General features: G+C 55.6%; 2 protein-coding genes across 4 annotated transcripts in view; both read left to right on the forward strand.

The window, feature by feature from the left end:
• Nucleotides 1-7,088, forward strand: part of DGCR2 (DiGeorge syndrome critical region gene 2) — a 90,169-nt gene extending 83,081 nt beyond the window's left edge. For all 3 annotated transcript variants that reach the window (XM_041728701.1, XM_041728702.1, XM_041728703.1), the window contains exons 8-10: nt 1,291-1,443; nt 2,413-2,649; nt 4,163-7,088. In XM_041728701.1, coding sequence (XP_041584635.1) covers nt 1,291-1,443; nt 2,413-2,649; nt 4,163-4,413 — 641 coding nt within the window. In that variant the 3' untranslated portion in view covers nt 4,414-7,088. The remainder of the gene's footprint in view (nt 1-1,290; nt 1,444-2,412; nt 2,650-4,162) is intronic.
• Nucleotides 7,089-9,873: 2,785 nt separating this feature from the next.
• LOC121475706 (carbonic anhydrase 15-like) lies at nt 9,874-13,086 on the forward strand. The gene is made up of 8 exons (XM_041729236.1): nt 9,874-10,098; nt 10,362-10,397; nt 11,011-11,181; nt 11,724-11,884; nt 11,966-12,058; nt 12,404-12,470; nt 12,577-12,743; nt 12,828-13,086. Exons 1-8 carry the CDS (start codon nt 10,032-10,034, stop codon nt 13,050-13,052), a joined length of 987 nt encoding a protein of 328 aa, XP_041585170.1. The 5' UTR covers nt 9,874-10,031; the 3' UTR covers nt 13,053-13,086.
• Nucleotides 13,087-24,841: the final 11,755 nt, after the last annotated feature.

Below are 24,841 nucleotides of genomic sequence, written 5' to 3' on the forward strand. Positions count from 1 at the left end.
ACAGACATATCAGCAGCCTCCTGAGTTGACAGACTTCCTCCCACAAAGACAGAATGTTCCCCTGAGACTGGACGAGGATTAGAGGCACCAAAAAAGCAACTAATTGGTGAGAGGATGTCTTTTCCACATATTTTCATCCCAAGCGTTGTCAGCAATAAGTGCAGCTTTGAGGGAAGCTTCCTGACCCTGTGGGAAGAGGGCAAGCGCGAACTCAGACCATCTCCATTGGTATGGAGCACACTGGGCCAGCAGAAGCAGTAGAAGGGCCCTGGGAGCCCAGCCTCTCACATGGAACCCATGTTGGCCATGAAGTGTCTCCTTGGGGCTGGTGGTTGGGGACCCGCCCACATGGCTGTCACAGTGTTTGACAGTGCTTGGCCCTTCTACCCACATGGAGTCCTGTTTCCAGTAACTACAGGTCAGTCCCTCCATTGAAGTCTCCATGGCCTTCCCACTGGTTTCATGGAGGCAGGTATTCCTGGGACCAGTTCATGGTTCTGTTATTCTGTGACTTGGTGCGAGTGGCCCATCTCATCTAGGTGAGAGCCCCTGGAGATGTCTCCTACACTGTAGGCATTCCTCCGGTGCACTTCTTTTCCCTCACACCTCATCCCATGATGATCATGTGTGCCCCACCCACAGCACCTCCACAGCAAGCACTAAACAAGCACTGGTGGGCACCAGGGCAAGGCAGGGTGTTTCCATGTTGGCAGTGTCAACATTTGGAGCACTGTGGTGAGGGCCTTCTTATGCTCAACAGGATGTGGAGCAGTATCCCTAGCCTCTATGCACTAGATGCCAGTAATGCCTCTACCTCCCCGAGTGGTTAATGATGACCAAAAGTGTCTCCAGACATTGCCCAATGTTCCCTGGGAATTAGAGCCGCCCAGGTGAGCAACCCTGGTCTAGGGTCTGGAGCTTGGTCACATGTGCCTGATTTTGTACTGTGTGGTTGGGGGCATAGAGGCCCATAACAGAGCACCCTCTAGCTTTTTAGGCAGAAGGGACTCATCGCATGGAACTTAGGAGTGCTTGGCTGGAAGGTAAAATATTTTTCCTGGCCCATGATTTGCTTCTCTCCTTTGGTAATATCCCAGTATTCTTGACCTTGAGCTGTTTGATTTATGCCATCTCTTCTAAGACCATCAAGTGCAGGGAATCAGGAAGCAAGTTGTTTTGTGCACATATCTGCCTGGTGGTGAAGGGCCATGGCCTTTCCGTAGCACTAAGCCCCTGGGGGGTCAGACTCTTCTTTTCTGTGAACAGCCATTTTCTTTCTTCTTTGAACAGATGGCAACAGCCTGTTTGACTCCATGGCCAGTGGGATGCGTCTGATCGTTAGCTGCATCTCCTCCTTCCTCATCCTGTCACTGCTCCTTTTCATGGTCCACCGGCTTCGCCAGAGGCGACGGGAGCGCATTGAGTCCTTGATTGGAGCCAACTGTGAGTGTGCCTGGCCCTGCCTGTGCAGCCACTGTCAGGGCCCCACCCTAGGCTGTGTCCCCTTTACGGTGGGAAGCACAGAAAGCAGGAAGGGGCATGGAAGAAGGAGAGGATGTTGACAAGGGTGCCCTGGTGTTTCCCTGTCCCACCTATTCACCTGCTCCTGGGCTGAGTGCACACCTGGGGAACTGGAGGAACTGTCCTTAGGACCTGAAATCAGGCTCTGGACATGTGGACGGAGGGACGCATCCTCAGTGCCAGCTGCCCCCGGGCTCCCTGGTGTTCCAGGGCTGGAAGCACGACCCTTGGCAGCCGCCATGTGTTCAGATGGGTGATCACCTCTTACCTTTTCCAGTAGCCTGGACTGTCCGTGGGCCACCCGCCAGGGGTAGGGGGTCAGAGCAACAGACACTCGAAACTGTTAGGCAGCTGAGGGTGTGACTCGCCTTCCTCAGCTCGAGTTCTCTGCAGTCAGTGGCCTGTGCCCTTAGTAGAGCTTCTGGAATCCCTTGTCCCAGTGAACAAGCCAGGCTCCCCAGTCCGTGTGGGGAACAGTGGGATGGATGCAGACCCTGGGGCTTGAGGTCTGAATCAAGGTGGCGGGAATGCTGAGGGACGCAACTGCACTGGCAGCACTGAACCGGCGCGGTCCTTCCCCAGACCCTCTCTCCATGCCAGCTACAAAGACCCTCAAGCTGGAGGAGGGCTGTGGTGACGGCGGGGCAGCAGAAGGGGCAAGACAGAGTGACAGGTCACATGTGGGTGAGGGGCAGGGCCGCACTGAAGGGGGTCCAGGTGAGAGATTCAGGGCTCTTGTGTGGGCAGCTGGGCACACAAGTGTGACAGGAAGCCTGATGCCCTGGGCCTGGGGGGTGGCAGGGCCAGCCCTGAGAGAGGGTGGCTGACTTGGGGGCTGAGCCATGTGTCTTTGAGCAACTTGGTTGCTTGTTTCTCCCTGCGGTTGCCCAGTACACCACTTCAACCTTGGCCGGAGGATCCCTGGCTTTGATTATGGCCCAGACGGGTTCGGCACTGGCCTCACTCCACTACACCTTTCTGACGACGGGGAGGGCGGCACGTTCCACTTCCATGACCCTCCGCCTCCCTACACCGCATACAAGTACCCAGACATCGACCAGCCTGATGATCCTCCGCCGCCCTATGAGGCCTCCATCAACCCTGACAGCGTGTTCTACGACCCCGCAGGTGCTTTCCCCCACCCCCAGGGACAGGGAGCAGCATGTGACTCACCGTCCACCATGGGTAGCCAGAGACCCGGTGGCCCCCCTCCCCAGTCCACAAGACCCTCAGCCTCCACTTTTTCCTGGCCTTCCGCTTTCTCTTTGGTTTTCCCTCAAAAGTGGAAGGAACCACCATCTGTGGTGGTGCAGATGAAGAGGAGGCGGGCTCTTCCCAGGGCTGCACGTGCAAATGACTGCTGGCGGTGGTCTGGTGAACACCTGCTAGCAAGGGGCCCTTGAGGCACACTCAGCTGGGCTCTGCAGAGAGCTGGGGAGCCAGTTGCTGGTGGTTGTGGGGACAGGGCAAGCCCAGAGGTGCAGGGGCCCGCCCTGAGCCAACTGCTCGGCTGTAAAGACACATTTGTGTGGTAGGTTGAGGAGACACCATCATGACATTCCCTCCTATCCAGAAGCAGTTCTGTGAAGTGGGAAGAAGGCCCTGTGACACTGGCCCGATTAATCTCTTGTCCATCTGATACTGGAAAGTCATTCCTTGCAGGGCTGTGGAACGCAGAGGGAATGCCAGGTTCCCCACCCATTGCCTGGCTTGTCCTTTTCCCTGTGTGCAGCTCAAGTGTCTCATCCCATTTGCCTTTGTGTGAACACCCTCTAACACACACCCCTGCGGTACGACAGTGGGCAGTGCCCTACTCCCAGGTGGCCGACTCCTCGCGCACCCACATGCCACAGCAGAACCGGTGTCCTGGGGCCTGTTTGTTCACAAGTCCTGCTTCTCTGTGGTCTCTAGGCAAGACCTGGATTGATCCGATTATCCCAATCTGCTGTCAAGGAGGTCAAGGTAGAATAGGCTTCCTGCCAGGGACCCTGCTGGGGGGCAGCAGGTCCCAGATGCCTGCATGGAGCAGGCTGTTGGAGCAGATGCTCCCTGGGGCAGGGTACCGGGACTCGGAGGCTGGGGAAGCTGCCAGGCGAAGGTGCGCACCGGGCCCCCATGGCCCGAGCCTTCCGAGGGCAGAGTGACAGGGAGCAGGCATGCTGAAGGCACTGGGTTGCCACAAAGTTTTCCTCAAAGCGAAGATTTCTGCATATGTCCATGAGGTTTGCAGAGCTGTGTGCTCGGAGCCTGCCTCCTGCATTCCCATCCACATGTTCCAGCCACAGCCTGTCCTTGGCCAGCCCGGAGCTCCCTCCTGTCACAGGAGCCCTGCTTTGATTCCCCTCAAGTCAGAAAGAATTTTCCCCCTCCCCTGACTTTAAAGAATTTTCCCCCTCCCCTGACTTTGTTTGGCTGACCGTCAAAGCCTGTCCCTGCAGTCACACAGCATGGCTTGCTCGTGGCTGTACCATGGCACCTTGCACCTTGCCAGGTGCAAAGGTGAGGGGTGAGCACACTGCCCCCCCACTCACACCTTGGTGGGAACATTCAGACAGCAGGAGTGTTCCCTGGTTCTGTCTAGCCCCACTCCTCCCCTGTGCCAGACCCACCATCCTGCTGACCCCCTTCTGTCTCCCTGCAGACGATGATGCCTTTGAGCCAGCAGACGCCAGGCCGCCAACCCCGGGGGATGGTGGCAGTGAAGGTGCGTCTCCCCGGCGCCTGGAGCACCCTCTGCCTACCGCAGAGGCCTCTTTGGCAGATCTGGAAGACTCTGCCGACAGCAGCAGTGCCCTGCTTGTGCCCCCTGACCCTGGCCCGGGAGGCACCCCCACAGAGGCACTGCCAGGGGGTGGCCGCCACAGCCGCAGTTCCCTCAGTACCGTGGTGTAGAGGACGGCCCAGCCCACGGCCCCGACGGCCAGAGAGCACCTGTTTGCTGTTGAGAAACATTGATCCCCGTGGGAGATTCACAGGGCCCAAGTGAGCCTGGACCCAGCTGCGCTGCCAGTGTGCACGTGCACAGACCCCACTGACCTCCCGAGGGAGCAGACACTGGGCACCAGGTCTCGAGGGCTCCAAGAACATGCACAGCTTTGGGTCCCTGACTTTTTCTTTACAAGTGGCAGAAGAATGATGAAGTTAGTTCAGACCACACGTTTCAGAAGTAGGGAACAAAGAAGGCACCAGGGGTGTGGGCAGAGGCCAGACCACACCTGGCTTTGGTGGGCTGGCTTGCCGGAGCATGCCACCCAGGGGAGCCTGCCAAACCGCCTCTGAGCTCGGGGGCCACCAGGGGGCAGGAGGGGTGTTTCCAGGCATGGCTATGTTTGTGGACTGTCAGTATTGTCCAGGCACTTGGTCTGCCACAGGGTGGACAGCCTTGGGGGTTACTACAGCGACTGCTCCAAGGGTCCCCACCATCCCCTCCCCCCCCAGCTATGAACATCAAGGTGACCCTGCCCCAGGCTGGGGGCTGGCCTGGGCCTCTGGTGCCCGAGGCCCTGAGAGGGGGTCTTGGAAGGAGGTTGAACTCTTCACTCTGTCTTTCCAACTGGGCTCTGTGAAGCCCAGTTCTGGGCCAGGAGGTCCTGGCCCCACCTTCTCATTTTTGTCCCCAGCATTGCTGTGCATGGCTCCCCCAGGAGGCAGCCCTGGATTTGGGCCAAGGCCCTTCACGCATGAGTGTTCTGGCCCCAGATCCTCCATTGGGGGTTGGCCAGCTCCTATCTGCTACTCTCTGGAGCCCCCACTCCTATTGAATTTGCCCCTGGGCCTGGCCTGCCCCCCACCCCATCTTGTTTGTGCCATAAAGGGTTGTTTCTTTGGGGGAGGGGTGGCTGAAATTAATGCCCTGGGCTGTATCCATCTCCTGAAAGTCCACTTGCACACCACCACCACTGGAGCCGAGTGCTCAGTGGCTGCATGCCACCTTCCCGTGCTCCTCAGCAGCTTGGGGTGCTGGGTACCCTGCCCAGGGGCCTTTTGACCAAGGGACCCTGTTGCCTGCTCCTGGGCAGTGGTCATGTCTCCTGACATGGGGCTTTTAGCATTTCTGAGGTTTGGAGATTAAGCGGGTTCTGTGCGATTTTTAGCACATCCATATCTTTTCTACGTTGTATGTCTGGACCTTTTCTTTTTGTGTGTGCGTGTATGTCTGTGTGTGTGTGTGTGTGTGTGTGTGTGTGCACATATGTGTCCCAAGTTTTTGCAGGTGGCGGTACACCAGAACTCGGCATGGGGCCCCACTCTCCTCGGCCTGCTGTGACATCGTGGTTGGCACTGAGGCATGGCCAGGTCTGCACCTCTGCCCCTTGGCTCAGAGCATCCTGGAGCCCTGCTCTTGGTCCCCTTTGTAGCCTTTCCAGATGAGCGTGCAGTGACAGGAGGGTTGACTAGAAGTGAGTGCTGCTGTGGTGCTTTGTGGTGACAGACCTCGGTGGCACAGTGCAGTCCAGGCGTGTTCTCACACTCTCCCATTGGAAACCTGTTGAACTCTTCCAGTATGGAATGAGATTTTTGAGTTGCCCTACAGAACTGGCCAGAGGTATGAATTTTGAACTGCCTGTCCGGGCTCACAAGATCCAGAGTGCTGGAGGCAGGCCTCAGGCAGGCAGGCAGGCTATATGCCAAGGAAGCCTGAGCTCCCCTTGCCAAAGGGCTGATACTTCAAGAAAGGCGTCCTGGGTACATGTTTCCCCCACTGGCCACTGAAGACAAAGCAGGAAGGTTGTTGTGCCTCCAGCATGCTGGGCTCAGGGCAACTGAGGTCTAGAACAGCATTCACGGGTCTTATAGGAGCCAGGTGAGTGCCCTGAGCATGTCTGCTTTGGAGTGACCACCCTGGCGGAGCCCATAGGGGCTTGACCTCTATGGCTGAGAGTCCTTCACAACTCCCATGTGTCTGGCTCATGCCTCAGAACCATATATAGAGGGCAGGTGGGTTGGCACAAGATGCATGGGGACTGGGAAACCCTTTGGGGATGAAGGACTGCTGGGGCCAATCAGGCATGCAGGAGGCATTGAGCAGGGAGTGGCCTGAAACGGTGGACCTGCTTCTGGACTGGCCAGGACTCTGTCCCAGCACTAGGGTGTTCAGCCCACTGGTGTCCTTGGGCTGGGCAGAAGGCCTGCGTGCAGTGCTGCTCCAGACCCCTGCCTACTGTGTCTGCAAGAGTTGGTGCCCAGGAACAAGGGGGGAGCCAGTGTCTGTCTGGCTGTCCTCAGCCTCCTGTCCTGTTGCCACCCTTTGTAAGATCGGACTGCTCCATGGTCCAACAAAGAATCCAGAGGCCAACCCTAGCTACGACTCTTGTGCTTCTGTGAGAGACTGGGTCCCCAGAGGTACAGGCCAGGCTCTTGGGAGGAGCCTTCCCCCGCAGGACCCGACTTACCTGGTGGAGGAAGGAGTCAATACTGTACATTGTCTCAATGCCTGTTTTTTATGTTTTCCTTTCACTAAGGGTTTTTAGTTTGGGTTTATTTTTGGTTGGGTTGGCACTAATCCTTTTCTTAAGATGCTGTGAGAACCATTTCATTCAAATGCCAAATAAATTTGTGTTCTGGAAGAAGCGTGGTCAGTCTTTGGTATGACCCAAGTCGGGACGGGATGGCACAGTGGTGGGGATGGGCGGATGGAGGAGTTGGAGCATCTGTGCGGCCAGGCACAGGGCTTCAAGATGCCCTGTTCCTTCTGTCTGACCAGTGGTCCTTCCAGTAATTTCCCAGTTTGTGGTGGAGGGACAAAAGGGTTCCTAGGGGACTCAGGGGACTCAACCTCAGGCAGGTCCTTGTGCTCATCTCATCCTCCTAACCCAGCATCCTGGCAGTTGGCTCCAGGCTGGGCAGGGGGAGCCCCAGGGCTGGAGAGGTGAGGGACCAGGGTTAGAAAAGGAACAGGGATTCCTTAGGGGTAGAACTTTTGAGAACAGGTCCCTCATTCCTGGACACACCTGCTGGGGTGGTAGGGGGGTCTTGAGTGCCATTAGCACTGTTGATAGCACAGCTCTTTCCCTTCACCCCACTGGCCAGTCATGCTCACATCCACAGGCACACATGTGCCAGATATAGAGCTCTTTCCAAACGGTGTCACTGTCCCAGTTAGACCAAGGGACAGAGAAATCAGCCCCACTTTCTGGAGGAGCGAATTGAGGGAACTGAGGCTCAGGCCACAGCCTGGGGTCAGGGCCTCAGGAGCTGCTGCAGAAGCCCGAAGTCCCTAGGGGGTGCAAGGCAGAGTGGGAGGGCTGCAGTTTCCCAGATGGTGGGATGATCCCCCAAAGGAAGGCCTTACCTCAGGTGTGCAGGGAGCGGAGAGTGGTCCCAGACCCACAACAGGGGAAAGACATACTCCCTACCCCAGCCTCAAAAGTCAGGAGCGTTGGGATTCAAGGTGCCCTCCCTTTGATCTTCTGTTCTTGCTGGGTGGCCTTGGCTTTTCACTCCTGGCCCCCAGCCTCCCATTTTCTCATCTCTAAATGGGCATCATTGCACCACCCCCATTAGTTAAGAGAATCTGTTCTAAGTGTGGTACTGGCACAAAAACAGACACATAGATCAATGGAACAGAATAGAGAACCCAGAAATGGGCCCTCAACTCTTTGGTCAACTAATACTCAACAAAGCAGGAAAGACTATCCACTGGAAAAAGACAGTCTCTTCAATAAACGGTGCTGGGAAAATTGGACATCCACATGCAGAAGAATGAATGAAACTAGACCATTCTCTTACACCACACACAAAGATAAACTCAAAATGGATGAAAGATCTAAATATGAGACAAGAATTCATCAAAATCCTAGAGAACAAATTCCTAGAGAATCCTAGAGAACAAAAGCAAAAATGAACTATTGGGACTTCATCAAGATAAGAAGCTTTTGCACAGCGAAAGAAACAGTTAACAAAACTAAAAGACAACCTACAGAATGGGAGAAGATACTTGCAAATGACGTATCAGATAAAGGGCTAGTATCCAAGATCTATAAAGAACTTATTAAACTCAACAGCAAAGAAACAATCCAATCATGAAATGGGCAAAAGACATGAACAGAAATGTCACCAAAGAAGACATAGACATGGCCAACGAGCACATGAGAAAGTACTCTGCATCACTTGCCATCAGGGAAATACAAATCAAAACCACAATGAGATCCCACCTCACACCAGTGAGAATGGGGAAAATTAAGAAGACAGGAAACCACAAATGTTGGACAGGATGTGGAGAAAAGGGAACCCTCTTACACTGTTGGTGGGAATGTGAACTGGTGCAGCCACTCTGGAAAACTGTGTGGAGGTTCCTCAAAGAGGTAAAAATAGATCTGCCCTATGACCCAGCAATGGCACTGCTGGGGATTTACCCCAAAGATACAGATGCAGTGAAGGACCGAGACACCTGCACCCCGATGTTTCTAGCGGCGATGTCCACAATAGCCAAACTGTGGAAGGAGCCTCGGTGTCCTTCGAAAGATGAATGGATAAAGAAGATGTGGTCTATGTATGCAATGGAATATTCCTCAGCCATTAGAAATGACAAATACCCACCATTTGCTTCGATGTGGATGGAACTGGAGGGTATTATGCTGAGTGAAGTAAGTCAATAGGAGAAGGACAATCATATGGTTTCAGTCATTCGGGGAATATAAGAAATAGTGAAAGGGATCATAGGGGAAAGGAGGGGAAATGAGTGGGAAATATCAGAGAGGGAGACAGAACAGGAGAGACTCCTAACTCTGGGAAACGACCAAGGGGTAGTGGAAGGGGAGGTGGGCGGGGTATGGGGTGTCTTGGTGACAGGCACTGAGGGAGGCACTTGATGGGATGAGTACTGGGTGTTCTACTATATGTTGGCAAATCAAACTCCAATAAAAAATATACAAGACGTCTGGGTGGCTCAGTGGTTAAGCGCCTGCCTTCAGCCCAGGGCATGATTCTGGGGTCCTGGGATGGAGTCCCACAGCCTGCTTCTCCCTCTCCCTGTGTCTCTGCCTTTCTCTCTGTGTCTCTCGTGAATAAATAAATAAAATAGTTTTTAAAAGAATAAAAATAAAGTGTTTTGCTCCAGGGACGCCTGGGTGGCTCAGCGGTTGAGCATCCGCCTTTGGCTCTGGTCATGATCCTGGGGTTCCGGGGTCAAGTCCCCCATAGGGCTCCCAGAAGTGAGCCTACTTCCCTGCCTGTGTCCCTGCTACTTTCTCTGTGTCTCTCATGAATAAATAAATCTTTCCCAAAAAAAAAGTGTTTTGCTCCAGTAAATGTCAGCAATTGTTGCTGGCACGCAGCCGCAGCCCTAGGATCAGAGCATGTGCCTGGTGATCTCAGAGCTCCGTCTTCCCTGCTGGTGGCCCTGCCTGGACGCCACTCCCTCGGACCCTCTCTGCAGCCTGCAGTGGCCTGCCAGAGAGCTCACAAGACTTAGCCACACCCCTAGCCCACCCCACTAATAAACAGCTGCCTAGCCTGCCCCACTGTCCTCTAGCACTTTCTAGTCCTCTGGAGTCAGTGGCTGCTGCACCATGCAGTCTCTAGGCTTTGCACTTGCCTTCCTCACCGTGCCAATGGTGCTGTGCGGGGACTCTGAGGGTGAGCATCTGGACCCTGCCCATCCCTTCTGGAATCTACCCTCCCTTGTAACTCCCCCCTTCTCCCTGTTAAGCCCTGCCTTTGGTGGGGGCGGGGGGCTCTTTGGAGGAGGAGGTATTGGGCCTGAGACAGAAGAGCAGAGTCTGTGCTAGCCTCCTCTGGCCTAAGCCCTACACCCCCATTCTTGGACCCTGGCTGGGAAAGAGCTCAGAGTGGACCCAGATGGCTGTCCCTCATCTTGGTCCCCTGTCCACTGTCTGCAGGCACCTGGTGCTACGACTCCCAGGACCCGAAGTGTGGTGAGGACAGTGTCATGTGAGGCTGTGTGGGATCCCTCTTTGTCCTGTGACCACTAGACAGTCTGGTGCTAGTGTGACCCAAAAGCAGTGTGCATGCTGAGCTTCTGTGTTCTCTGCAGGTTCTATCTGGAGTCCTGGGCCACAGTGGCTCGCTGGGCACCAGACGGAATGTGTGTGTCCCCCTGCATGTGTGTCCAGGGCTGTTGCTTGTTGCTGGTGTGATCTGCAGTCCTGCCATGTGTGCCAAGCTGTTCATATCAGTGGGAACTCAGGCCACTGTCAGTGTGGTCAGTCCATGTGGGAGCAGGTGTCCCCAGTGGGGGAGTGTGACCACTGTGCTGGGAGACCCTTCCACCTCCATCCCCTGTGGGGCAGTCTACCTGCAGGTGACTGTGTGTCAGAGTGGCCCAGACCAGGCGGTGCCTGCCTGTGTGAGAGTGCTGCAGACATTGTAACCAGGCCAGGTCGGGGTGTGTGCAGCAGGTGTGTGGGGAAGCCGGGGGCCAGCTTCCTGAGGCTAGGCAGTTTCTGTTAACGTGTGGGAGGGAGCACTGCCTTCCCCCAAGTTGCCTCCCTGACCCCCCTCCACAGATCCCTGGCCTTGTTTCCTCAGGCCCCACCCACTGGAAGGAGATGGCCCCTGCCTGTGGGGGCCCAGCCCAATCCCCCATCAACATTGACCTTCACCTGGTCCAGCAGGACCCTGCCCTGGGACCCTTTATCTTCCAAGGCTACCACTCAGCACCTCCAGGCCCATGGACACTGGAGAATGACGGCCATACAGGTTAGTACCCTGGGGCCAGGACCCCCCCCACCCCAAACAGGAGCAGGAGAACCCACCTGGCAGTGAGAACTACCCGTTCCCCTCCCCCACCACACACACCCAGTGATCAAAATTTCCAGTCAGCACAGAAACATCCACACACATTGGTAAAGACACCTCCAACAAGGGTCATGCCCCCCATACACAGGTGTCAGGACCCCCCCGCCCCAGAATAACAATCAGCCATTGCCCCCAAGGACCGGGAGTCAGTACGTTCCCACAAGTCAGAATGCCTTAGAAGTCATCACAGCCCCCCAATATCACACATAGCTGTGGATGTGGTGGGTCAAAACTCTAGGCATAGGAAGGCCACCCTCTCCTCACCTCTTGCAGGGTGGGGTATTTCCTCTGTAGGCTGCGGACCAGCAGAGGGGCCTGGACACCCTGGGGAGTTCCAGGGAGCAGACTAGCCTGGAAGGGACCAGTGCTGGTACCCTGTACCCTAATAGCACAAGGGTGGGTAGGTGGGGGGAAGAGAGAGTCATGTGCTCCCCTCCCCTCAGTACTGCTCCGCATGGACACTGACCCGCAGAGCCGCCTGGAGATTCGGGGCGCCGGGCTGCCGCTGCCTGCCTACCGTGCCCTGCAGCTGCACTTCCACTGGGGGGGCCCTGGGCGAGCAGGCTCAGAGCACAGTGTGGATGGGCAGCGCTACCCCATGGAGGTGGGCGTGGGCATGGGGGAGGTGGTGGGAGTGCCCTGTGCAAGGGGCAACTGGTACCTCTCCTGATCTGTGCCCCTCCAGATGCACGTGGTCCACATGAACACGAGGTATCAGAGCGTAGAGGAGGCGCGAAGTCACCCTGATGGGCTGGCAGTGCTGGCGGTGCTGTTGGCAGTGAGCAAGGGGCCATGTGATTCCCGGCAGTGGGGGAGGACCAGAGGAGCTCCGTGACTCCTCGTGCTTCCCAGAAAGGGGTTCTGCAAAGGGAGCAGAGAGGGCCTGTAGGCCTTCGGTGGGGCTGTTGGGAGGCTGTATAGGGTTTGTAGGATTTAAAGGGTTCCTTTAGAGAATGGGGCCTCTAGAGGTCCTGGGTCTGCAGGGTCAGTGGGGGGTGATCTCCCAGCTGCCCCTCCTGGGGGCCTACCCTCTTCCCTTACAGTCTCCCCTAGACCCCCTCAGAGTTCCCCCTTTGGAAACTCGTCCACTCAGCGCCCGTCTCACTTGGAGTCCCCTCCCTAGGAGCGGGACACGGACAACGCCAACTTCTCCGCGCTTGTGTCGGGCCTGAAGAACGTGTCTGAGAGCGGTGAGGAGCCGCGAGGTGGCACCCGGGGCTGGGGTTGCTGGGGGCGGGGGTGTGTGGCACAGGGAGGCCAGGAGCAGTCCCGCCTCCCCTCCCCTCCCCCGTCCAGGGGTCTCGGCGAATCTGGCACCCACCTTCCCGCTGGCCTCGCTGCTGCCCGGCGCCTCTGGCCTCTCCCGCTACTACCGCTACTCGGGGTCGCTGACCACGCCCGGCTGCCAGCCCGCGGTGCTCTGGACGCTCTTCGCCGACGCGGTCCCCATCGGGCGCGCGCAGGTGGGGCCGCCACCCCTCCCCCTCCTCCCTTCCTTCCGCAGCCCCGGCTCTCCCGACTTCACCGTCTCTGCCCTGAGCCCTCAGGTGGCCCAGTTCCAGACTGTGCCCCGGGCCGGTCTCCCTGGCTCGCGCCCCGCACCGCTCACCGACAACTTCCGCCCGCAGCAGCCTCTCGGGGGGCGCAGGGTCTCGGCCTCTCCGGGCGCCTCCATCCGCGCCGCAGCCTCGGCCCCCGCCCCGCACCTGGCCCCTGTGCGCGGGGCTCTGCTGGGCCTAGGGCTCCGCCTGTGGCTCTGGAGGAGCCCCTAGGACCCAGGCTCGACCCCTTCCCGCAATAAACGATGCACAGAGTGACCGGGGCCTCCTGTATCTTGCGGGGGTGGGAGCCTTTCCCAGGGAGGCGGGATTCCTGCCCCGACCCCACTGAGGCCTCAGTGTGCCGGCCAAAACGCAGACCCCTGAGATCCTCCCCTACCCCATCACAGCCAGTCCCAGACCCCCAGCCGGAACCCCAGACCTCTGATCCCACTGGGAGAGACAAGGTGCCCCCATTTCCAAGGAGAAAAACTGGCAGGTCCTAGAAACACCACCTGCTAAAGTCTAAGACTACACATTTTATTTTAAAAAACAAGCGGGCTGAGGGACCCCAGGCCACTATAGGGGTTAAGTGCTGACTTCAGTTGACATTTCCTTGAGGCCAGGAGGTGAGAAGCTACTGGTTCCAGGTTCTGCTGCAGGCTGTGCTAGGTGAGTGGGTCCTGGTGATAAGGACAACTAGTGAAACTGTGCCCAGGTGACACTGGGGGGTTAGGCTGTGCAGCCTGAGTGTCGGGTGACACTTTCTGGAGAGCCTAAGGGAGGCTAAGTGAACGGTTGAGTGTCCTTGGTGTCACTGTCCACAGCAAAGCAAAGACTAGAGGCCACTGTGTCCAGGCAACGTTGTCCAGGAGGAGGCTGCGTCTGTCAGTAGAGTCAAGCTGGCCGGGGTCAAGCTGCTGTCCAATTGATGCCCTGTGGACTGCGGTTGTATATGGGGGTGTTACTGCCCTGAGTGAGGCAGGGTCCAGGTGACAGTGGCCCAAGCGTCCCGCGGATCCCTAACAGCTGCTGAGGAATGTGTGGCTCACACGGTATTTCAGGGCTTGGAGGCCCTGCCTCCCACCCAAGACCCTTTAGAAAAACAAACCAAACCTAAACACCAGCACCCTTCCCCGAGGCAGACCCTTGAGCTCTCCCCGACCTCTCCTCGGGGCTGGCTACACCCCTGACCATGACCCTTCTGCAGCTCTAAGGCCAAAAGGGGCTCCACCCCACCTCCTGCCCTACTCGGTGGCCGGCGATCCCCGGCTGCACGGAGCCATCCGCACCCCAGACGCGGTCCCCGGCGGTCCCCAGGCTCTGCGGTCCCGATGCCCACACCCCAGGGCCCGAGGCCGCTTCTCCAAGGACGAGGGGGTGGATCTGTCCATACAGATGCAGTGCGGGAGGGCGCCTGCTGCCCCCCGGGGGGGCGCCCTCAATCCCCGCCGCCCTGCGGGGCCCCGGGCGGCACGGGCGTCTTCTTGAAGCTCTTCCTGGCGGGGGCCCGGTTGGCGCCGCCGTCCGCAGGGCCGTCCGGGGCGTCGTCGGCGGGCCTCGCGACCGCGGCCAGGGCGTTCACGGTGCCGAGCGCCCGCAGCAGGGCGGGCCCGCGGGGGGCGGCGCGAGGGGCGACGCGGGGCTCCCGGCGGGCGGGCGGCGGGGGCGGCAGCAGCTCGCGCAGGGCGTCCAGCTCCGCACGGAGCTCCGCGCGCAGCGCCTCGAGCCCCGCGCCCAGCTCGGCGCGCACGGCAGCCAGGCCCTCCTGCAGCCGCCGCTCGCTCACCTCCAGGACGCCCGCCGGGTAGGTGGCCCCGCCGCGCGGCTCCCCGCACACGGAGCACACGGAGCCGGCGCTGCGCGCGTCCGCCCGCGCCTCGGCCCCCGGCGCCCCGGCCTCCCCCGCCGCGGCCCCCGCGCGCTCCACCAGCCGCAGCAGCCGAGGCGCGTCGGCCCGGAGCTGGCCCCGCAGGCGAGCCAGGCGGCCCGGGGCGCGGCCTTCCTCGGGGCCCGGCCCGTTGGGCTGCGGCCCGTGGTCCCGCCGGCGGCCGGCGGCCCTTCGCAGCGCCTCGCTCGCGCCGTACGCCCCGCGCGCCTGGAGCCACGGGCGCCCGGGATCCGCCGCCATCCGCGCCGCCGCCGCCGCCGCCGGAGCCGGGAGCCCCAGCCCGCAGCCTAGCGACCGCTGGGGCCCCGGCGACGCCCCGTGGAGAGGGCCCCCGGGACGGCTGCGGGAACGACCGAGGCCTCGGGGGTCTATCTGGCCTGGGGCCCGGGGAACTCCGGTAGGGAGGGCGGGGGAGCCCCGGGGGGACCCAGCGGGGCAGGGCTCGGCTCCGGCTCGTGTGCGCTGGGCCCGCCCCGGGGACCGCTGTCGCTGCTGGGCCCCCGCGTGGGCCGCGGAGCTTGGACCGGCTTCAGGGCGGGGAGTGACGGGACACGGAAGGCAGGCTGCGGAAGCCCCGGCGCCCAGACCGAGTCAGGAGCCGGGCTCGCACCCTCCGCCCCAACGACCGTCCCTGTCCCGGCCGGCCGGGAAACAGGTGTGCCGGCCCGCGCGTCCCCGCCCTCCTCACGGCGGCCGCTCCCATCACTTGCATACGGTAGTCCAGGCCACTGTCACTTGCCCCCACCTGCAGGAATCCATCCTCCTCGGGGGCTGAGTGGTGAGCCACCATTGGGTGTCACAGCCCACCCCACACTGTGCCTGGCGGTGTCTTCTTCCTTTTTTTTTTCTTCCTTTTATAATTTATTAATTACTGTTATAAAAAAAAAACAAAGAACATGAAATATGCCAATTTAACCATTTTCAAGTGTATAGTTCAGTAGTGTTGACTATACGCAACATCTCCAGAACTTTTTCATCCTGCAAATCTGAAACTCTAGCTAGACCTGTTGAACAACTTCCTTCTCCCTCCTTCCACCAGCCTCTCATAACCACCATTCTACTTTCTATTGTTTTGTTTTTTAAGATTTATTTATTCATGAGAGACAGAGAGGCAGAGACACAGGCAGAGGAAGAAGCAGGCTTCTTGAAGGGAACCCGATGCAGGACTCTATCCCAGGACCCCAAGATCATGCCAAAGGCAGATGCTCCATCACTGAGCCACCCAGCTCAGTAGTTCTTCTACTTTCTATTGTTATAAATGTTATTATTATTTCTTTTAATGTGTGTAGGCTCTGTAATGATGTACCCCCTTTTAAAATTTAAATTCAATTGGCCAATATGTAGTACATCATTAGTTTCAGATGTAGTGTTCAACAACCTCCACCCTGTGGGCCTTTGCTCAGGCCTTTTCCCCTGCTGGTAAAGACCCCCACACCCTGGGGAGGGGGGCACAACTCCCACTCATCCCACTTCTGCAGGACAGCCTTCCTGGGCAACCCCAGCCCCCAGCAGATGACTCAGGCTCCTTGCCCACAGCATGTTTAAGTGGCTCTCTGTTCTCTGTCCACCTGGGTCCACAGTAGAGGCCCTGAGCACAGAGTGACTGGGTCATTCAGGTCTCAAAGGTACTAAACATGCTGGATGTTGGATGTAGGGAGTAGATGAGTGAATGAGTCTAGAGCTGAGGGTCCTGAGTGGGGCAGGACCTCTAACCACCCACTCTGATCAGCCCCTGCACCTCCTCAGCCTGGCATTCTAGATGCTCATGGTCAGGGATCCTGGGTGGCTCAGTCGGTTAAGCGTCTGTCCTCTGCTCAGGTCATGATCTCAGGGGCCCTGGGATCAAGCCCTGAATTGGACTCTGCTCTGTAGGGAGGCTGCTTCTCCCTCTGCCTCTCCCTCTGCCTGCTGCTCTGCCTACTGGTGCTCTCGCTCTCTCTCTGTGTCAAATAAATAAAATCTTTTTTTGAAACAAAACAAAACACAACAGACCTTCATGGTCATCCCTGCTGGCTTTCCTGTTCCTCCCACATTTTCCACTTGTGCCAGTGCTCCTCACTGCTGTACTCTGTTCCTTTTCACCCAGGTGCCTTCACCCATTCGACCTGCCTATGCCCATCTCAGGGTCATGGGCAGTGCACTGTGGGCCCCTCTGGAGGGCAGTAACCCTCTGCCAGGCCTGTTGTTCTCACTGAGCCCTAGGGACTAGTTAGGACTCTGGGTTCCTCCCCAGCCAATTGTGGGGAGGGAGGGCTTGGAGGGAATCCAGGCTGGGCTGGGAAGGAGATGGCATGGCAGCCACTGGGACCCATATCCCCAGAGCCCACGGGGACCTAGCCACTGTGCAGCCCTGTGCCTCTGTGTGTGTGTGTGTGTGTGTGTGTGTGTGTGTGTGTGTGTGTTAGAGAGAGAGAGAGAGAGAGAGAGAGGGAGGGAGAGGTGGATGGCTGCCAACCCTGTTTTTGGCAGCCCTGGCCCCAGGCCACCATGAAGACTTCTGAATCCCCTCCATTCATTCATTCATTTGTTCATTGCAGCCTGTCTATCTGGAAGCTGAGAATTTGGCACTCTGTCAAACCCCGCAGACACCCCCATTCCTGCTGAGTCACCTGACTGCCCCCTGGGACTTCCAGCATCTGGTTCCCCGGGTCTCTAGAGCCTCGTTAACCATACTCCTGCCCCCTCCTCTCAGTAATTAAAATACTGTGGACAAAACGTCCTGGACTCCTTCCCCAGGCCTGCTCAAGTCAAGCTTTGTGACCCAGGGGCTCTGAAGGAAGCCCCCGAGGTCCCTGGGAGGAGACAGCAGGGAAGCAGGGAAAGGCTGGGGTGGGGTGAGGGGCAGTGGCACCGGACTCCAGATGTGTGATGTGCAGAGAGCTGGAAGGCAGGGGCCGGGCTGCCGGGGCAGACAGGGACTGCGAGGTTTCCAGGCTGTCGAGGCTGATGGAGGGCCGTGGTACGGACAAAGCCTTTGTGGTGAGGAATTCACCATCGTGCAGGTGCTGGACGTGAGGTCATCGCTGGTGGTAGAGAGTCCCAGAGTCATGGCTCTGGGGCAGACAGATGCACAGGACCAAGGGCAGAGTGGGAGGGGAGGCCCCAGGGAGCCCGACCAGCCCTGAGGAGGACGCAGAGGCTATGGTGAGGGGTGAACAGGCAGCTGTGGTCACCACAACCCTGAGCCCCTGAGGTCAAGTTCAGTGACAGTCCAGAAGTAGGTTGCAGTGACCCTGAATGGAGCTTCCCAGGCAGGGAGGGTGGGGGGCCGCAGAAGCTGAGGACTGCTGGTGAGGGGACAGGCTGGGGAGCCCTTGCCTAGGCTGGCTGGTCACAGCAGGGGAAGCTTCAGAGGAATGGGGCAAGAAGCAGGAACAGAGCTAAAGCGCCAGGGAGGAAAGGGTCTGCTTTCCAGAAGATCCTCAAGGCCAGCCTGGTCGGCTCTCTGCACAGAGGAGCTGACTGGGGCAGGGCAGGGCCCAGCTGCTTCCCCACACGGGCCACCTCTCTGTGCCCAGGGCGCCAGGGGCCAGGCCTGCTGGAGATGGGCCGGGGTGACCCCATTGGGCTCTGCACAGGCAGGCCTGGGCGATGATTGTGCCTGGCCACTGATTAACTCAGGAGCGCTGTGGGCTCGGCAGGGCCTGGGAGGAGTGAGACCTGGGGCTCTGCCCCTGCCTCTGCCTGGAGAAGGGGGCAGCCTCTGCGTCACTTAACTACCCCCCACCCTTGCACTCTGTTGCCATTAAACCCTGGCAGCCACCCAGAGAGGAGGCTCTATTTTCCAAAGCAGTGGGCAGGGCCAGGCGGGCTTTGTATGTTGGAGGGGCCCCTGGTGGCCTTGGAGGGGGCAGAGGAGCCTCATAGTCATCATGGGAGGGTCTGGAAATGCAGATGCCCAGGTCACCCCCTCCACCAACAGGCTGGTCTTTGTCTTCTTCCACAGCTGTGTGTGCACCAAGTTCTGGCCTGGCCTGGTTCTCAGTGAAGGGGGGGCGAATGGAGATGCAGGTGGGGGGTCCCTGAGGCTGGCTGAGCAGTCCCTCCTGCGCTGGCTCTGAGGGTCTGTGGGGAGCAGGACCCCAGGGGGAGCGGGAAGTAGGGTCTGCCATGAGCCATCAGCCACCCTCAGGGGGCGGTTAGCCTCAGAGCTGGGCTTGGAGTGGGCACTGCAGGCAGAGTCTGGGGTGGGGGCTGCCCCTTCCCTTTCTGGTCACAGACCCTGGCCTTCAGCACAGACTCTAGAGCATGGGAGCCCACCCATTCTCTACTCCGGCCATGCCACTGGCTCCGGGAGCCAGACTGATGAGACCCTTGGCCATGAGCAAGCAAGGCCAGCTGGACTGGGGCCTGGGCCCTGGCCCCAGGGCTCTTACGAAGGGAAGGCTGCAGTACCTTTTGGGACTCCAATGTCCAGGCCAGGGAGTGCAGCTTTGGTAGACCAAGTGAGCGGGTCTGGCTGGGGCCACTGCTCAGGGCACCATTCTGGGCTCGTTCATTCTACCTCACGTATTCTGGTGGCCCCTGTGCCTGCTTCAGTGTCCCCCTGTCAGAGCCCAGGGAGTCCTTACTGGCCAACAAATGGTGAGGGTGGCAGTGGTGACAGATGCTGGGAGGTGTGCAGGGGCCATAGGAAGCCTGTGACGTAAAGGGCAGATCTGAGCTGCAGGTGGCTTCTCATTTAAAGAAGGGGCCACTGTCTGGGGCTCCCTGTGGGGACGGGGCTTGGAGACACTTTGCCCCTGAACACCTTCTAGGTACCAGGCCTGGAACTGTTCCCTGGCCTCCCAGTGGCTTTGGCTACCCAGGCATGCCCCAAGAACTGTCCTGGGGCAAGTGGCTCTGCAGGGGACAACTCATTACCCAGTAATGGCCTTGCCTGACCTCAGTAATGAGCTCATTACCTGATAATGACTTTGTTTGCCTCATTCTGGCGTCAGCAGCCCTAGAATGTCTGGCCTGGGGTGGCTGTGACCAGTCCAGACGATGGCCTTCAGCCTCCCCACCTGGCCCAGATGGGGCATCAGGCCTACCAACATCGGTATGACTGGCTTTGCTCTCCTCTTCATGCTCTCCTGGTGACCACAGACCCTGCAGACATCTCTCACTCCCATGCCATGCCCCCGGACCTCCATACCCCTACTGGGGCTCGGGTTTCACCCATCTTCTCAGTGGGAGCCTGATCCACCTAAATTCTGATTAAGACCCACCTTTGCCCCACATCCTCCACGAGCTCCCACCTCACTCCTGCAAGAGCCTAGGCTCCTGTGTGCACCCTGGGTTTGGACCTGCCACCTCAGTGACCTGCTTCCTCTTGCTCGCCATGCCAGCATCCCACCCCTGAGCCTGTGCACATCCTGCTCCCTCAGCCTCAGATCAGTTTACATGGCCTCCTAGAAAGGCCTGCCCTGACCCAGGGGCGCTTCCCCATGCTGCACCTGCATCTGCCCACCATGGCACTCACCATGCTTTGCACTTTCTCCTGGAATGTGGAGTCTCTGGTCTCTGTACTACTTTGGGCTTGACTTGCAATAGGGCAGGGACACCCTGCATCCTCAAGGTCCAGAAAAGTGCCTGGCACACAAGAGGCATGGCAGCAACCCACTCTCAGTGAATATAGGTGCCTGCATTGGGCTTGGCATTGAGTAAGCACTCAGTGTTGGCTTTGTTATTTCCAGGCCTGCAGTGTCGCCTTTCAGTGTCCCCTGCCTGGGATGGCCTGAGGAGGAGCAGGGCCTTCTCTCAACCCAATCCTAGGGTTCCCGCCCCCCCGCCGGCTGGAGTCAGCCCTGGCCAGACTCCCTGCCTTCACCCTTGAGGTGCCCCCAGTGGGAAAGGGTGGCAGGGAAGGGGATGGAGAGTATACAAGTCGGGGGGTTGGTGTGAGGGAGCAGGCCCGGGCTGCATGGGGGAAGAAATTGGGGGTGATATTCATGCAGGGAGCAGGTATCAGGACTGGGAGGATGGACTGGGGTAGTACAGGAGGGTGCATGTCATAGGAGGGGAGCCCTCACCACTTTCCACCCACCCCACTGAGGCCCCTCCAAGTCCTTTCGTGAGTCTGGCATGAGGGAAGGAGTGAAGGGAGTGAGTGAGACCACTTCCCAGGAATTGAACCAGGTCATGTTAGATATTTGTGTGTATATACCCTTGTAACTAACACCCACATCAAGAGCTTTCCCCTACACCTTCCTGTCTCAAAATTAAGTTTGAAAGAGATCAGTTTTCTCTTTATTATATGTTTAATGTCATGTATGATAACACACAAAATGCTACATAGCGTGTGTGTATGCTAAAAGCATCACAACAGGACAATTACCTGTGAATCAACTACCTAACCCAGGAATGCTCCAGTACTAGTGACTCATCTCCTTCTCTCCAAAGGCACCTGCTGTCCTGAAATATGTTTTCCCTGACTTTATATATATATATCTTTTCATGTATGTAGGTATCTCTACACAGTGTCATTTGGTTTCGCTGGTCTTTGAGTGTCATAAAAATGGCATTGCATTGTGTTCGCTTTCCGGGGTCTTGCCTTCTACACCTAATATTACTTCTGAGATGCATCAGGTTGCTGCACTGTAGCTGTCATTCATTCTTTTTCACCTCTGTGTAATACTCCAGTTGAGACACCTGGGTGGCTCAGTCAGTTAAGTGTCTGCCTTCAGCTCAGATAGTGATCCAAGGATCAAGCTCCACTTCAGGCTCCCTCTCCCTCCACTTGTGCTCTCTCTCTCTCTCTTGCTCTCTCAAATAAATAAATAAAATCTTTAAACATAAAAAATTTAAAAAATATCCCAGCTTATTTGTGCATTCTCCTGTCAATGGATATTTGAATCATTCCTCTCTTTTGCTATTACTGTTTTTATGCACATTTTTGTACGTGTGCCCTGGGAACCATAGGCAATAATTTCTCAAAGGAATATATTGGGGAGTGAACCTGGTGTAGGAAACATGTAAATATTTGAGAAAATGCCAAATTGTGGATGAATACCCTCTCTCACCAGCAGTATGTGAGGATCTCTGTTGATTCACAAGTATCGAACCCGTGGCCCTGACAGGATTCTTGTATTTTCCTGATCAAGTGGGGTTAATTGATAATTCACTGTGCTTCATGTTTCCCTCACTACTGGTGAAGTTGTGCATCTTTTCAGAGGCTTATGCACCATTCATGGTCTCGACTGTGAAATGCTTGTTCATGACTTTTGCCCATTTTCCTATTGAGTTGTTTGGTTTTCTTTTCTCTTATTGAATTATAGGTGTCTCATTTAGTTAATTTATTTTATCAAGATGTTATTTGCATTTACTATAGTGCACATATTTTAGATGTACCGGTGTGATTTTATATTCACTCATTGTCCTAGTCTGTTCAGGCTGCCATAACAAAATGCCATACACTGGGTGGCTTATAAACAACAGAAACTTATTTCTCACAGATCTAAGGCTGGAAAATTTATGATCAGGGTGCCCAATGAGGACCCCCTTCTTAGTTCATAGCTTGTGCTTTCTGGCCATGTTCTCACTTGGTGGAGTGGGCTAGAGATCTCTCTGGAACCTCTTTTATAAAGCACTCGTCCCATTCATGAGGGTTCCTCCTTCATAACATAAGCACCTCCCACAAACCTCACCTCCTAATACCGTCACATTGGGCACTAGGATTTCAACATATGAATTTGAGGAAACACAAACATTTAGACCATAGAACTAACACCCAGATTAACATGTTCACCACTTACAGCACCCAGAAGGCTCCCTCTCAGTCAGTACCCACAAAAAAACAACTGCTATTTAAGTCAATGAACTTTAAGCATTTGGAATGATCTTTTATTTCTTTTTTAAAAATATTTTATTTATTTATTCATGAGAGACACAGAGAGAGAGAGGCAGAGACACAGGCAACGGGAGAAGTAGGCTCCATGCAGGGAGCCTGACGCGGGACTCGATCCCAGGTCTCCAGGATCACGCCCTGGGCTGAAGGCAGATGCTAAACCACTGAGCCACCCAGGCGTCCCTGATCTTTTATTTCTTTTTTTTTTTTTAATTTAAAATGTTTTTTTTTAATTTTTTTTTTTATTATTTATTTATGATAGTCATACAGAGAGAGAGAGAGGCAGAGACATAGGCAGAGGGAGAAGCAGGCTCCATGCACCGGGAGCCTGATGTGGGATTCGATCCCAGGTCTCCAGGATCGCGCCCTGGGCCAAAGGCAGGCGCCAAACCGCTGTGCCACCCAGGGATCCCTGATCTTTTATTTCTTAAGACTTATTTATCCATTTGAGAGATAACATGCAGTGGGAAGGGGCAGAGGGAGAGGGAGAGGAAGAGAAACTTCCAAGCAGACTCTGTGCTGAATGCAGAGCATGATGGGGCTTGACCATCACCCTAAGGTGATGACCTGAGCTGAAACCAAGAGTTGGTCGCTCAACTGACTGAGCTAGCCAGGCACCCCACTGAATGCTCTTTTGTCTATTATGTGTATATGTGCAAATATCTTCTTTCAATATTTTATAGCAAATGATTTTGGAACTTCCTTTATGGTGGTGTTTGATAACAGAAGTTTAAAGCTTTAATGCAATTGAGTTTATCAACCATTTCTTTTATTGTTAGTGCATTTTGTGTCTTACTTAATAAAATTTTTTCTATCAAATAGCAAAAAGAGGGGCACCTGGGTGGTTCATTTGGTTATGCGTCTGCCTGCCTTTGGCTCAGGTCATGATCCCAGGTCAAGCCCCACATTGGGCTTCCCACTCATTAAGGAGACTACTTCTCCCTTCCTGCACCTAACCCCACTCATGCTTGCTCTCTCTCATACTCTGTCCCTCACTTTCTCTCTCAAATAAAACCTTTAAAAATATAGCAGAAAGAAAATATATATATAGCAAAAAGATAGCATTCTGTATTTTCATTTAAAAACTGAAAGTGTTGCTTTTAACATGTAGACTCATATCTGTATAGAATTGATTTTTGTGCTTGGTGTGAGGTTGGGATCCAGTCCTATATTTTCTAGTTAGATAATGGATTATCCCAGTAGTGTTTATTTTATGTGTTACTTCTGTTATATGTACTTGTGTCTATTTGCGAGCTCTCTGGTTTGTTCTATTGGTCATTTTGTCTATCCCTGCATCACTATCAGTGTCTTTTTTTAAGATTTTATTTATTTATTTATTCATGAGAGACAGAGAGAGAGAGAAAAGAGAGAGAGAGAGAGAGAGAGAGAGGCAGAGACACAGGCAGAGGGAGAAGCAGGCTCCATGCAGGGAGCCCGATGTGGGACTCGATCCCAGGACTCCAGAATCACACCCTGGGCCGAAGGCAAGCGTTTAACTGCTGAGCCACCCAGGGGTCCCCACTATCAGTGTCTTAATTACAATTTTATAAAATATTTTGCTATCTGGTAGGACAAATCTTTCCAACCTATTTTTCTTCATGCATATCTTCGTTATTCTTGTCCCTTTGCTTTTTAATATACATTTTTGAGTCAGCTTACCAAGTTACACACATGTACATACACACACACACACACACACACACTTGACATTTTTATTGGAATTTTTTAGTTTTTTCTTGGAATTATATTAAATCTGTAGACCAATTTGGGAAGAATTGACTACTTTGGAATACTGAATCCTCCAATCACAAACATGGTATGTTATCTCTCTTATTTAGGTCTTTTAAAATATCTTTGTTTTTTTTAAAGTAAGCTCAATGCCCAGCACAGAACCCAGCATGGGTTGAACTCAGGACTCTGAGATCAAGACCTGAGCTGAGATCAAGAGTCAGCCACCTAACCAACTGAGCCACCCAGGTGCCCCTAAATATCTTTAAATCAAATTTTATAATTTTTCCATACAGGTTTTGCATAATCTTGTTTCAATGTTTTAGTTACCTTTAGTTTCTGTTGTTATTATAAATGGTGTATTTTTAAATAAAATTTTTACCTGCTTTATAATTAGTATATAAAAACTTTGCATATTTTTATATCATGATCTTTTTTTTAAGATTTTATTTATTTATTCATGAGAGACACAGAGAGAGAGAGGCCAAGACACAGGCAGAGGGAGAAGCAGGCCCCATGCAGGGAGCCCGACGTGGGACTTGATCCCGGGTCTCCAGGATCACACCCTGGGCTGAA

This window comes from Vulpes lagopus, chromosome 14 (genome assembly GCF_018345385.1).
Source record: "Vulpes lagopus strain Blue_001 chromosome 14, ASM1834538v1, whole genome shotgun sequence".
Taxonomy (NCBI): Eukaryota; Metazoa; Chordata; class Mammalia; order Carnivora; family Canidae; genus Vulpes; species Vulpes lagopus.